This window comes from Schistocerca nitens, chromosome 1, assembly GCF_023898315.1.
Source record: "Schistocerca nitens isolate TAMUIC-IGC-003100 chromosome 1, iqSchNite1.1, whole genome shotgun sequence".
NCBI lineage: Eukaryota > Metazoa > Arthropoda > Insecta > Orthoptera > Acrididae > Schistocerca > Schistocerca nitens.
The window spans coordinates 55,670,607-55,686,542 of record NC_064614.1 but is presented as its reverse complement, the minus strand read 5'-3'; the positions used below and the strand labels follow the sequence as shown (position 1 = coordinate 55,686,542).

At 41.1% G+C, this 15,936-nt stretch overlaps 1 protein-coding gene across 3 annotated transcripts in view; it reads right to left on the bottom strand.

The window, feature by feature from the left end:
- LOC126241230 (integrator complex subunit 1) overlaps positions 1-15,936 on the bottom strand; it is a 304,834-nt gene that overhangs the window by 180,750 nt on the left and 108,148 nt on the right. For all 3 annotated transcript variants that reach the window (XM_049947990.1, XM_049947989.1, XM_049947991.1), the window contains exon 11: positions 14,174-14,287. In XM_049947990.1, coding sequence (XP_049803947.1) covers positions 14,174-14,287 — 114 coding nt within the window. The remainder of the gene's footprint in view (positions 1-14,173; positions 14,288-15,936) is intronic.

Genomic DNA, 15,936 nt, shown 5'->3' with positions numbered 1-15,936 from the left:
ATCAGCATTTCCCATCACATGTCTCTGTTCACTGCAAAGACCAATCTTGTCATTTTCAGCAACTGTTTTTGAAGAATGCCAAAGTGAAAAAATAGCACACTAGTTGCCTTTTATTTATTTATTTTTAATGCAACTTGTGTGCTATTTCTTTGCATAGGAAATCTTATTATTCCTTTTACACCACCATCCCCCGTGGAACCAGACTACTACTTTTGTGCCACATATAATTGGAGATGGACATGATGAAAGCTCAAAAAGTAGTAAGGCTCCTTCAAATAGTGAAAGTAAAATTATGTTCGACTACAGTTTAAAACAACAACTTCAAATTGTGAAAAAATATAATACAAAACAAAAATGTTGGCAATCGATATTGCCATTTTGATATCAATATGTCATGGGAAAAAATATTGCTGATATATATATTGATATTTTTTAGAAAAAAATATCGATATATCGATATTTTACAAACAGCCCTAGTGGGGAGTAGCACTCTATCCTCTTCATAATACTTTCATTATTACACCCCTGATTTTCCATTGTTTGAGTTTGATATTACAGTTTTATAATCAATTGGGTTTCTTCTTATTACGGGCACAGTTCCTGTGATATTTTGAAGTAAAGTAAAATATTGTGCATATTTTGGACAGTTTGCAATGAAAAATTTAATCACTGTCCCGTTTATGTTTGTTGCATTTTAGTGCATATATTGCTGCTTAAGAAATGTAGATAACATATCAAAATTGTTTTTAACAATGGAAGGAGAGCCATACCTCTTTCCAGTGATTAGTAAATATGTCATGAATCTTTAACATTTGGCTACGACGAGCTACAACATGCCACACTCGACGCTATGGCCACATGCCCCACTCTGAGGAGCTGTCACAGCTTTCTTTTCATATGCTGCCGATACAAGCTGAAGCATTCACTCACATTGTGCTTTCAAGCTGGAAAGACCTCTTGACCTGTGAATTTCTTTCTCTGCTGCATATAGTCAACATATTGTTCACACAGGAGGATTGTTTGAAGACAATTCTTTTCATCCAGCTTGAAAAAAAGTCACTGTCTATGGGATTCCACAATGCAATCATATTTAAGGGCAGATATGACCAACTAGGCTTGGAGGAAAAAAGCAACACAAATGAAAGAAATCGGTAAGAATTGTTTTAGTACCTGTAACGTCCTTTTTAATTTGTTATCTTTTTTGTTGCAGTTTCTTATTCACATAACATACTCACAGTTTTGGTCTGCAATCGCAAAATATTAATTGTATTCTAAAAATTGTTTGATTTGAAACTGAAATGGAGGAGACCAGATTTAAGGTTCTGAAAACATTAATTCCAGCCATTCAAATTGAGCAAGCTCCAATTTCAATACATTTGAATCTGCAGCTTTGAATGTAATTTGTTTACAGCCGCTTCAACAAACAGCTGAAGCTATGGTTCCAGTTGAATCACTGGATGTCAGGACAGTGTAAAAATTATGATAAAGTTCCATAGCAGCACCCAGGAGAACATGACTTAGAAAGGCTGTACCACACACGCACTACTACCCATGAATCATTTGAATGATTTTACTTTTTTGGTCTTTTGTTGCAAGGAAACAACTTCATCAACATAAGAACAAAAATACTCATGACATACACTACTGGAAATGGAAAAAAGAACACATTGACACCGGTGTGTCAGACCCACCATACTTGCTCCGGACACTGCGAGAGGGCTGTACAAGCAATGATCACACGCACGACACAGCGGACACACCAGGAACCGCGGTCTTGGCCGTCGAATGGCGCTAGCTGCGCAGCATTTGTGCACCGCCGCCGTCAGTGTCAGCCAGTTTGCTGTGGCATACGGAGCTCCATCACAGTCTTTAACACTGGTAGCATGCCGCGACAGCGTGGACGTGAACCGTATGTGCAGTTGACGGACTTTGAGCGAGGGCGTATAGTGGGCATGCGGGAGGCCGGGTGGACGTACCGCCGAATTGCTCAACACGTGGGGCGTGAGGTCTCCACAGTACATCGATGTTGTCGCCAGTGGTCGGCGGAAGGTGCACGTGCCCGTCGACCTGGGACCGGACCGCAGCGACGCACGGATGCACGCCAAGACCGTAGGATCCTACGCAGTGCCGTAGGGGACCGCACCGCCACTTCCCAGCAAATTAGGGACACTGTTGCTCCTGGGGTATCGGCGAGGACCATTCGCAACCGTCTCCATGAAGCTGGGCTACGGTCCCGCACACCGTTAGGCCGTCTTCCGCTCACGCCCCAACATCGTGCAGCCCGCCTCCAGTGGTGTCGCGACAGGCGTGAATGGAGGGACGAATGGAGACGTGTCGTCTTCAGCGATGAGAGTCGCTTCTGCCTTGGTGCCAATGATGGTCGTATGCGTGTTTGGCGCCGTGCAGGTGAGCGCCACAATCAGGACTGCATACGACCGAGGCACACAGGGCCAACACCCGGCATCATGGTGTGGGGAGCGATCTCCTACACTGGCCGTACACCACTGGTGATCGTCGAGGGGACACTGAATAGTGCACGGTACATCCAAACCGTCATCGAACCCATCGTTCTACCATTCCTAGACCGGCAAGGGAACTTGCTGTTCCAACAGGACAATGCACGTCCGCATGTATCCCGTGCCACCCAACGTGCTCTAGAAGGTGTAAGTCAACTACCCTGGCCAGCAAGATCTCCGGATCTGTCCCCCATTGAGCATGTTTGGGACTGGATGAAGCGTCGTCTCACGCGGTCTGCACGTCCAGCACGAACGCTGGTCCAACTGAGGCGCCAGGTGGAAATGGCATGGCAAGCCGTTCCACAGGACTACATCCAGCATCTCTACGATCGTCTCCATGGGAGAATAGCAGCCTGCATTGCTGCGAAAGGTGGATATACACTGTACTAGTGCCGACATTGTGCATGCTCTGTTGCCTGTGTCTATGTGCCTGTGGTTCTGTCAGTGTGATCATGTGATGTATCTGACCCCAGGAATGTGTCAATAAAGTTTCCCCTTCCTGGGACAATGAATTCACGGTGTTCTTATTTCAATTTCCAGGAGTGTAGTTTGCTTTAATACGTACTCAAAGGATATGGAAGTGTTACACAGAAAATCCACAGTAACTCAATTTAGCAGTTTTTAAATGTATAGCAGCTCAATAGTACATCGTCACTGAAGTGAGACTGGACTGCAATCAGTAGATGATCTGGCGAATCAACATTTCCCCACTTCAGCCAGCTGTCAGAAAGTAGCTACTTCACACCTGTCACTGGTAACAATGGCCAAAGGAGAGGATGTGGACCTGAGTGGCCTACATTCTTGTGATATACAGAAACAATGATTTTTGTGAGCTGATGGAAAATAATAAAGCAGTGTGTATTTTCTTGTCATTTATTATTAAGACATAAATATAAGTACAATGCAATTAAAATAATTTTTTGCGTAGTAGTTTAACAACAATGGGTAGAGGCATGTGGGCTTTCTGTCAGCACTCTCTGTTGGGGTGCATGCATCAGCAGATCTACATAGCTACTCAGAACAATATGAAAGTGGTAGTTTCAGCACACTGTGCACCATTGTCAAATGCTGCTAACCTATACTCCACTATTTAGTCACTTTGAATGCAATTATAGGAAATGTAGCAGCAGAAATGCCCACAAACTTTCATTGAGAAGGAATTGCTCCTTCTGACTTGAGAAAGTAATTACGCAGCTTGTTCCATAAGGGAACAGCTTGTGGCTGTGACAACGACTCCTCCAAAGTACTTCCATCAGCCACTGATGGCACAGCAGGTGTGCATGAGTAAAACTTGAAGGCTGCTGAAACTTCATGTCACGAAAACATATAAAGTGAAGCAGCACACACGCTGCTTTTACAGTTACAATGCTACATTCATCTTTGAAGGTGATCAGTCCCTCAAACACTTGAAATTTGGATGTTAACTCCTCAAAACCACATTCAACACTCTTTCGACCTCTATACAGTCAAAAATTAAAAGTATTTTCACATCATTCAACACGCTTTTCAGAAACAGGCATATGACATATGGAAGTAAAGGGAAAGCCTCATCACCGGCAAAGTATGTCACCATTTTGTTTTTGAATAAACACTTTATTGTAAGACAAACTCACAGGGACAGAGATACCATGGAAAACACTGAGGATTTTCCTAACTCAGCCCATGCTCAATATGTCAACCATTTTGATTCCTAACTTCCTTCACACAAACATTGATGCCAGCAATAGCCTTACAGCACATATCTTCCATGACTTTGCTGCAAGCTTGAAGAACAAGGCACCTGAGCTTCATTAAATCATGGATGTTTCAGTTCCCTTCGGTACTCCAATCCATGACCCCAAAGAAATAAGTCACGGGTTTGAGGCCAGGACTATTGGGGGTCAAAACTGTCTGTCACTCAAACAATTTGGAAATGTGGCAAATGACATGCACATCAAAACACTCATGTAAGAAACCCCATATGCGTTTGCAGTATGTGGGCTTGCTCCAACCTGCATAAATCACTGTGTGTTTATTGGCAATGCAGTAGGAAGAAGCTGCGGAACAAAGTTACTGTGCAGCATGCTCAAATAATGCACACTGTCCATAGTTTCCTCAAAGAAAAAAAATCCAATAAGTCAGTGACTAGAAATTGCAATCCACAGCATAATCCTTGGAGCATGATGATGTTCAAGACGACTTGCAGATCTTCAGTAGCCCAAAAGGGTACATTTTGTTTGTTAACCATACCACCCAAATGTAAATATGCCTAATACGATAACCAAACATTGTTCAGAGATTATTCCTTATCCTCCCCACAATAACAGTCTCTGCCACTTGAGTTTTGCAGTGAGCTTCTGAGCAGAGGTCATCTTGCACGGGACCATCCAGAGGTCACTTTTAAGAATCTGCTGACCGGGGCACCTGGATATGCCCAGCTGCACTGCTGCCTTCCTGCATGATTGCCAGGGCTTCCCTTAGAGCAACTCTTATCGCTTCAATATTCTCTGGTGAACAAAAAGCCCTCAGCTGAGGTTGCTTCACTTCCAATATTGAACATTCCCGTACCAACAGAGTACAGACTGTGAACTGTTCTCTTGGAATGGGCACACCATGTGATAAACTGTTGCCAAAACCACCTCTGAGTCGCAACAGGACTTCGTCTCGCGCAAAAGTAACATGACTGCCAATCACTGCTGCGCTGTTAGTAGTCCACACCATAAATACTGGTCTCCTAGCAACAGTATCATAAATTAGTGTCATTTTGTAACTTACCTGTTTCTCCATACTCAATGGGACATCTGGTGCAACTCATAAATTACGTATGAAACAAATATAGACACGTTATGTGTGCACCACCCTGTAGTATGGGAACAGCTCATCATTCTAATCTCCTTGCAGGCAAATAGGGTCCAGACCACTCAGTTTGCATTCTTTCAACTGATGACCAATCAAAGAGTGGCAAAATACTGCTCCCTCAGCGTTCATTCTGAGATCTCACCATCAATCAGTTCAAACATGCCATTTGCATGAGGAACAGCAAACAGCACAATTGAAAAGTAACCTTTGTAACTCATGTTTTTAGACCCCATGTTCTTAAAACAATTTACGCATATGTGCCCACCATCAATAACACAAGACACAGTTCGGCAGACTGCACAGCTCAGCATATTTATCTGCAACAATTTTCCAAATATTTTGATCTGGGATAGGCATAAATAACTTCTGCAGATGCGACCTAAAAGCTTCACATGTTGATCAGACAATGGTACCTTCTCCTCTACAAAACTGTAGAGCTAGGTCATGAAAGCTGCTTCACGTAGCCAAACAACTGCAATAACAGTTAATGGTTATTTGTGTGGTTACATTATAAATTACAATAGTGTAATAACCAACCATGGAAAAAAACCATATTCTACACCTTACATACATTTTACCTTACATGTCTATAAAATTGTCAAATGTTTTGCAAATGTAGGAACACATACAGTCTCAATTCATTTTTTAAACATATCTACGTTGGGCCTTGCTGTTGGTGGGGAGGCTTGTGCGCGTCAGCGATACAGATAGCCGTACCGTAGGTGCAACCACAATGGAGGGGTATCTGTTGAGAGGCCAGACAAACGTGTGGTTCCTGAAGAGGGGCAGCAGCATTTTCAGCAGTTGCAGGAGCAACAGTCTGGATGATTGGCTGATCTGGCCTTGCAACACTAACCAAAACGGCCTTACTGTGCTGGTACTGAGAACGGCTGAAAGCAAGGGGAAACTACAGCCGTAATATTCCCGAGGGCATGCAGCTTTACTGTATGGTTAAATGATGATGGTGTCCTCTTGGGTAAAATATTCCGGAGGTAAAATAGACCCCCATTCGGATCTCCGGGCAGAGACTACTCTTGAGGATGTCGTTATCAGGAGAAAGAAAACTGGCGTTCTACGGATCGGAGTGTGGAATGTCAGATCCCTTAACCAGGCAGGTAGATTAGAAAATTTAAAAAGGGAAATGGATAGGTTAAAGTTAGATATAGTGGGAATTAGTGAAGTTCGGTGGCAGGAGGAACAGGACATCTGGTCAGGTGACTACAGGGTTATTAACACAAAATCAAATAGGGGTAATGCAGGAGTAGGTTTAATTTGTTGTTGTTGTTGTTGTTGTTGTTGTTGTGGTCTTCAGTCCTGAGACTGGTTTGATGCAGATCTCCATGCTAATCTATCCTGTGCAAGCTTCTTCATCTCCCAGTACCTACTGCAACCTACATCCTTCTGAATCTGCTTAGTGTATTCATGTCTTGGTCTCCCTCTACGATTTTTACCCTCCACACTGCACTCCAATACTAAATTGGTGATCCCTTGATGCCTCAGAACATGTCCTACCAACTGATCCCTTCTTCTGGTCAAGTTGTGCCACAAACTTCTCTTCTCCCTAATCCTATTCAATACTTCCTCATTAGTTATGTGATCCACCCATCTTATCTTCAGCATTCTTCTGTAGCACCACATTTCGAAAGCTTCTAATCTCTTCTTGTCCAAACTATTTATCGTCCATGTTTCACTTCCATACGTGGCTACACTCCATACAAATACTTTCAGAAATGACTGCCTGACACCTAAATCTATACTCGATGTTAAAAAATTTCTCTTCTTCAGAAACGCTTTCATTGCCATTGCCAGTCTACATTTTATATCCTCTCTACTTCGACCATCATCAGTTATTTTGCTCCCCAAATAGCGAAACTCCTTTACTACTTTAAGTGTCTCATTTCCTAATCTAATTCCCTCAGCATCACCTGACTTAATTTGACTACATTCCATTATCCTTGTTTTGCTTTTGTTGATGTTCATACAATATCCTCCTTTCAAGACGCTATCCATTCCGTTCAACTGCTCTTCCAAGTCCTTTGCTGTCTCTGACAGAATTACAATGTCATCGGCGAACCTCAAAGTTTTTATTTCTTCTCCATGGGTTTTAATACCTACTCCGAATTTTTCTTTTGTTTCCTTTACTGCTTGCTCAATATACAGATTGAATAACATCGGGGAGAGGCTACAACCCAGTCTTACTCCCTTCCCAACAACTGCTTCCCTTTCATGTCCCTCGACTCTTATAACTGCCATCTGGTTTCTGTACAAATTGTAAATAGCCTTTCGCTGCCTGTATTTTACCCCTGCCACCTTCAGAATCTGAAAGAGAGTATTCCAGTCAACATTGTCAAAAGCTTTCTCTAAGTCTACAAATGCTAGAAACGTACGTTTGCCTTTCCTTAATCTTTCTTCTAAGATAAGTCGTAAGGTCAGTATTGCCTCACGTGTTCCAGTATTTCTACGGAATCCAAACTGATCTTCCCCGAGGTCGGCTTCTACTAGTTTTTCCATTCGTCTGTAAAGAATTCGTGTTAGTATTTTGCAGCTGTGGCTTATTAAACTGATAGTTCGGTAATTTTCACATATGTCAACACCTGCTTTCTTTGGGATTGGAATTATTATATTCTTCTTGAAGTCTGAGGGTATTTTGCTTGTTTCATACATCTTGCTCACCAAATGGTAGAGTTTTGTCAGGACTGGTTCTCCCAAGGCTGTCAGTAGTTCCAATGGAATGTTGTCTACTCTGGGAGCCTTGTTTCGACTCAGGTCTTTCAGTGCTCTGTCAAACTCTTCACGCAGTATCGTATCTCCCATTTCATCTTCATCTACATCCTCTTCCATTTCCATAATATTGTCCTCAAGTACATCGCCCTTGTATAGACCCTCTATATACTCCTTCCACCTTTCTGCTTTCGCTTCTTTGCTTAGAACTGGGTTTCCATCTGAGCTCTTGATGTTCATACAAGTGGTTCTCTTATCTCCAAAGATCTCTTTAATTTTCCTGAAGGCAGTATCTATCTTACCCATAGTGAGATAAGCCTCTGCATCCTTACATTTGTCCTCTAGCCATCCCTGCTTAGCCATTTTGCACTTCCTGTCGATCTCATTTTTGAGACATTTGTATTCCTTTTTGCCTGCTTCATTTACTGCATTTTTATATTTTCTCCTTTCATCAATTAAATTCAATATTTCTTCTGTTACCCAAGGTCTTCTACTAGCCCTCATCTTTTTACCTACTTGATCCTCTGCTGCCTTCACTACTTCATCCCTCAGAGCTACCCATTCTTCTTCTACTGTATTTCTTTCCCCCATTCCTGTCAATTGTTCCCTTATGCTCTCCCTGAAACTCTGTACAACCTCTGGTTCTTTCAGTTTATCCAGGTCCCATCTCCTTAAGTTCCCACCTTTTTGCAGTTTCTTCAGTTTTAATCTACAGGTCATAACCAATAGATTGTGGTCAGAGTCCACATCTGCCCCTGAAAATGTCTTACAATTTAAAACCTGGTTCTTAAATCTCTGTCTTACCATTATATAATGTATCTGAAACCTGTCAGTATCCCCAGGCTTCTTCCATGTATAAAATCTTCTTTTATGATTCTTGAACCAAGTGTTAGCTATGATTAAGTTGTGCTCTGTGCAAAATTCTACCAGGCGGCATCCTCTTTCATTTCATATCCCCAGTCCATATTCACCTACTATGCTTCCTTCTCTCCCTTTTCCTACTGACGAATTCCAGTCACCCATGACTATTAAAGTTTCGTCACCCTTCACTATCTGAATAATTTCTTTTATCTCATCATACATTTCTTCAATTTCTTCGTCATCTGCAGAGCTAGTTGGCATATAAACTTGTGCTACTGTAGTAGGTGTGGGCTTCGTATCTATCTTGACCACAATAATGCGTTTACTATGCTGTTTGTAGTACCTTACCCGCATTCCTATTTTCCTATTCATTATTAAACCTACTCCTGCATTACCCCTATTTGCTTTTGTGTTTATAACCCTGTAGTCACCTGACCAGAAGTCTTGTTCCTCCTGCCACCGAACTTCACTAATTCCCACTATATCTAACTTTAACCTATCCATTTCCCTTTTTAAGTTTTCTAACCTACCTGCCCGATTAAGTGATCTGACATTCCACGCTCCGATCCGTAGAACGCCAGTTTCCTTTCTCCTGATAACGACATCCTCTTGAGTAGTCCCCGCCCGGAGATGCGAATGAGGGACTATTTTACCTCCGGAATATTTTACCCAAGAGGACACCATCATCATTTAATCATACAGTAAAGCTGCATGCCCGCGGGAAAAATTACGGCCGTAGTTTCCCCTTGCTTTCAGCCTTTCGCAGTACCAGCACAGCAAGGCCGTTTTGGTTATTGTTACAAGGCCAGATCAGTCAATCATCCAGACTGTTGCCCTTGCTACTACTGAAAAGGTTGCTGCCCCTCTTCAGGAACCACACGTTTGTCTGGCCTCTCAACAGATACCTCTCCATTGTGGTTGCACCTACGGTATGGCTATCTGTATCGCTGAGGCACGCAAGCCTCCCCACCAACGGCAAGGTCCATGGTACATGGGGGAGGGGGGGGGGGGGGGGTTAATAAGGAATAGGAAAATAGGAATGCGGGAATTAGTGAAGTTTGGTGGCAGGAGGAACAAGACTTCTGGTCAGGTGACTACAGGGTTATAAACACAAAATCAAATAGGGGTAATGCAGGAGTAGGTTTCATAATGAATAGGACAATAGGAATACGGGTAAGCTACTACAAGCAGCATAGTGAATGCATTATTGTGGCCAAGATAGATACAAAGCCCACACCTACCACAGTAGGACAAGTTTATATGCCAACTAGCTCTGCAGATGACGAAGAAATTGAAGAAATGCATGATGAAATAAAAGAAATTATGCAGATAGTGAAGGGAGACGAAAATTTAATAGTCATGGGTGACTGGAATTCGTCAGTAGGAAAAGGGAGAGAAGGAAGCATAGTAGGTGAATATGGACTGGGGATATGAAATGAAAGAGGAAGCCGCCTGGTAGAATTTTGCACAGAGCGCAACTTAATCATAGCTAACACTTGGTTCAAGAATCATAAAAGAAGATTGTATACATGGAAGAAGCCTGGGGATACTGACAGGTTTCAGATACATTATATAATGGTAAGACAGAGATTTAAGAACCAGGTTTTAAATTGTAAGACATTTCCAGGGGCAGATGTGGACTCTGACCACACTCTATTGGTTATGACCTGTAGATTAAAACTGAAGAAACTGCAAAAAGGTGGGAACTTAAGGAGATGGGACCTGGATAAACTGAAAGAACCAGAGGTTGTACAGAGTTTCAGGGAGAGCATAAGGGAACAATTGACAGGAATGGGGGAAAGAAATACAGTAGAAGAAGAATGGGTAGCTCTGAGGGATGAAGTAGTGAAGGCAGCAGAGGATCAAGTAGGTAAAAAGATGAGGGCTAGTAGAAGACCTTGGGTAACAGAAGAAATATTGAATTTAATTGATGAAAGGAGAAAATATAAAAATGCAGTAAATGAAGCAGGCAAAAAGGAATACAAACGTCTCAAAAATGAGATCGACAGAAAGTGCAAAATGGCTAAGCAGGGATGGCTAGAGGACAAATGTAAGGATGTAGACGCTTATCTCACAAGGATTAAGATATATACTGCCTACAGGAAAATTAAAGAGACCTTTGGAGAAAAGAGAACTACTTGTATGAATATCAAGAGCTCAGATGGAAACCCAGTTCTAAGCAAAGAAGGGAAAGGAGAAAGATGGAAGGAGTATATAGAGGGTCTATACAAGGGCGATGTACTTGAGGACAATATTATGGAAATGGAAGAGGATGTAGATGAAGATGAAATGGGAGATACGATACTGCGTGAAGAGTTTGACAGAGCACTGAAAGACCTGTATTGAAAGAAGGCCTCAGGAGAAGACAATATTCCATTAGAACTTCTGACAGCCTTGGGAGAGCCAGTCCTGACAAAACTCTACCGTCTGGTGAGCTAGATGTATGAGACAGGCGAAATTCCCTCAGACTTCAAGAAGAATATAATAATTCCCATCCCGAAGAAAGCATGTGTTGACAGATGTGAAAATTACCGAACAGTCAGTTTAATAAGTCACGGCTGCAAAATACTAACGCGAATTCTTTACAGACGAATGGAAAAACTAGTAGAAGCCGACCTCAGGGAAGATCGGTTTGGATTCTGTAGAAACATCGGAACACATGGGGCAATACTGACCCTACGACGTATCTTAGAAGCTAGATTAAGGAAAGGCAAACGTACGTTTCTAGCATTTGTAGACTTAGAGAAAGCTTTTGACAATGTTGACTGGAATACTCTCTTTCAAATTCTGAAGGTGGCAGGGGTAAAATACAGGCAGCGAAAGGCTATTTACAATTTGTACAGAAACCAGATGGCAGTTATAAGAGTCGAGGGGCATGAAAGGGAAGCAGTGGTTGGGAAAGGAGTGAGACAGGGTTGCAGTCTGTCCCCGATGTTATTCAATCTGTATATTGAGCAAGCAGTAAAGGAAACAAAAGAAATATTTGGATTAGGTATTAAAACCCATGGAGAAGAAATAAAAACTTTGAGGTTCGCCGATGACATTGTAATTCTGTCAGAGACAGCAAAGGACTTGGAAGAGCAGTTGAACGGAATGGACAGTGTCTTGAAAGGAGGATATTGTATGAACATCAACAAAAGCAAAACAAGGATAATGGAATGTAGTCAAATTAAGTCAGGTGATGCTGAGGGAATTAGATTAGGAAATGAGACACTTAAAGTAGTAAAGGAGTTTTGTTACTTGGGGAACAAAATAACTGATGATGGTCAAAGTAGGGAGGATATAAAATGTAGACTGGCAATGGCAAAGAAAGCATTTCTGAAGAAGAGAAATTTGTTAACATTGAGTATAGATTTAAGTGTCAGGAAATCGTTTCTGAATGTATTTGTATGGAGTGTAGCCATGTATGGAAGTGAAACATGGACGATAAATAGTTTGGACAAGAAGAGAATAGAAGCTTTCGAAATGTGGTGCTACAGAAGAATGCTGAAGATTAGATGGGTAGATCACATAACTAATGAGGAAGTATTGAATAGTATTGGGGAGAAGAGAAGATTGTGGCACAACTTGACTAGAAGAAGGGATCGGTTGGTAGGACATGTTCTGAGGCATCAAGGGATCACCAATTTAGTATTGGAGGGCAGGATGGAGGGTAAAAATCGTAGAGGGAGACCAAAAGATGCATACACTAAGCAGATTCAGAAGAATGTAGGTTGCAGTAGGTACTGGGAGATGTAGAAGCTTGCACAGGATAGAGTAGCATGGAGAGCTGCATCAAACCAGTCTCAGGACTGAAGACCACAACAACATCATATACGCTGTATTTACTTTACTTTTTCTTCATTTTCAGCACAGATTTGCCATGACCGCTAGAAAAATCACCACTAATTTTGAAGGTAGTTTAAACCTCAAATTTTAGGATTGAGAAAAGTAAAGAAACCATATTATTCGACCCCCGCATGAAGGGACCTTCTGAAAATGTACATCCAGCTGAGGAAAATGAAGACAGCATGGCAGCTTCTAGCACACTGTTGTCTGGCTCAGACGCTCAGGAAATGTGACAATTTTACATTTCAAAAGATGCAAATTATGTGACTGAATGTTACATGATACTACAACCACATACCACAAAAAGAAAAGTTAAAGCCAGCAAAAGTGAAGCCAAAAAATCGTTTGATGACTGGTTAGAAATAAAAAAGTTAAAGAGGTGAAAAGACATCAGGACTCATCAGCTAATGAAGCTGACTGGATCTTTTTTTCAGTTCATTCCCCAAGACTTCCAGAAACGTTACTGACAGGTGTAGAAAGCTCTAAAGGCAAAATTCCTGTTGCTTTTGAATGAGCAACTGGACTGAACAGAGAAGGAGACATCAGAATTTTGCTCATCATCATGGGTGTCTTCCATTTCTAACAACATTGTCTACCCCTCCACAGAATTCACGATCGACAGCTACAACACAGATATTGATTAATCACATTTTATGTGATTGTAAATAAATGTGAAGCTGACTCATTTTCTATCTTAAGTAATAAACTGCTGTAGCCTTTTATCTTGTTATCATTACTTATATGTGTACTTCACTGAGGAACACACTACACTGTGTGATCTTATAAAAAATAAACTTTCTGCGACAGCTTCTTTAACATCACTCATACACTTTCACCAACTTACCTTACTGTAGCGAGTAGCTTCTCAGCAGGAAAAATAGCAAGTCAAAAATTTGTGCCTAGCTGATGCTAGTTGCTCCAAAAAGTGGAAATTTTCTGCACTCATTCTATAAAATTCATGTTCGTGTTGACAGAGCTCATGAAAAATCACAGTTGAACTTTGTTTGATATTAATAACACTGTACCAGTGCATGCAGTACTTCCTTTTCTTTTTTAGTTGTTTCAGATTTAAATAATGATAAGCCACAATAAAGTCATCTTCAGGAGAGCTCTTGACTGTAACTGATCCAGAAACACGATTCGTACTGTACTGTTGCTTGTCATAATAAAGTTCGCATCACATATTGTATCGCCTCATTGCTAGTGTGAGCTGCACCTTACAGAAGATGTCTCATAGGATCAAAAATGCAAAGGCAGCCAACTTAACAGTGTAATGCAGGAACAAGACAAACCATTTCCTCTTTTTCAAAATATGGTTCTTATATTACCCATGCAAGCAACCAAAAACCGAAAACATGAATATTCACTTAACAGCAAGGCTAAATTGTGCATATAAATGACAAACCTACCTTATGGAGAACATGTACAAAATCTTGGGGAGTAGGATGATACATTTTAATTGCTGTGTCGTGCAGCCACCAAACAGCATCACGCTGGATCTTGGCAACAAGAGACTGGAAGTTCTGTAACAGGAAATACATTTTTATTGGAAAATTAAACTCTGAAACTGGTTATCACTAATACAGCACTCAACACCTTCTACTTTAATGCCCCTTCTCATTTCTATCATAACCGAAACCACATAAAGAGAAGGACAGTTGCTTTTCACTGTATAGTGGAGATGCTGACTCAGCTCAGCACAGCACGCGCGCACGCACTCACTCACAACACACACACACACACACACACACACACACACACACACACCACGACCACGACCACGACCACGACCACAGTCTCTGGCAGCTAGAGCCAGTCATGTGTGTCTCAGCTGCATTTGTGCGAGTCTGTGCATGTGTGTATGTTGTCTATGTTTGACAAAGGCTTTCACCGAAAGCTAACTTTCCGACAGTCTTTTGTTATGCCATTCTGAGACTCATCATCTCCGCTATACAGTGAGTAGCAACTATCTTTTTCATTATATTCTTACATTCCATCCTGGATTTTCTGTTGTTTGATAACGGAAACCAATTGTCTAACCAGTTAGCCTCGCACTTTATCATAATAACACTGAAAGAAAGGAAAGTTGAAGACTTGTGGGTTGTACATTATATTGTTTCCTTAAAAAAATTAAACTCTTGTCTTTTCATTTTCATTAGAAGAAAAATGCCCAACTGCATACTTAAATGTCAGTAGCACACAAATTACAGATTACATCCATAAAGCCATTTACAGTACACTTCAGTCATTGGCCTATTTTTTTTCCATATTTGATTAAACCAGTACAAATTTTCACTACGAATGACAGCAAAAAACTGTTTCGACAATACAAACCACAGAAGAATCCATACAAGCGACAGCACTCACAGTCAAGATGTGGCTATAAGAATGTTGTTCATACAAGACATTGTGTTGGCCTCTTACAGAAGTTAATTAAATTAAATTCTGCTGATACATGCTGCAAAACAAAACAGGCATAGTGCACGCAAGATGAAAATTAATCCCCTGTCCCTGTAACAAACAATAAACTAACAACCTGCCTTGTGAACCAGGTGAATTTTTTATTTAATTAATTTATTTATTAATGCTGAGGCTTTTCAATTGGTGTGTGTGTGTGTGTGTGTGTGTGTGTGTGTGTGTTTGCAGGAGGAGTTACTAAACTGTACACAATACACACTGTACATGCAGAGTTTGCATGAAACTCTTCCTGCAAACAGAAGTGATGTCAATTCATATTGTGATCAAACATGTTTCTTGTGTCTACCAGTAAAAACTTTACATTAATGTAAACTGTGGCTGAAAAAGATGCTTGCAAATATCTACTATTACTCTCGCAACTATCAATATTTCAATAATTAAGCAAATAAGTCAATACAGGAATAACATTTCCACTATCCTGGTAAATTTGTCACCTGTTTCAAAACATATGTGATAAATACCTACTCTTCTGTACACTTAAAGCTCTGTGTCTTTATTTCTTGTTGTTGATCACATACACACTTGGACACAGTACAAGGAGCTACATCACACACCCACACAATATTTCCAAAATGCATCCAATAGTAGCCTTAGCCTTTTAGAAAAGTCTTCGTAAGTGTTGCAGGTTTCATATCTGATGTTCAACTAACTTACTGCCAACTGAACTGTTTGCCTGTCACTTACATCAAATATT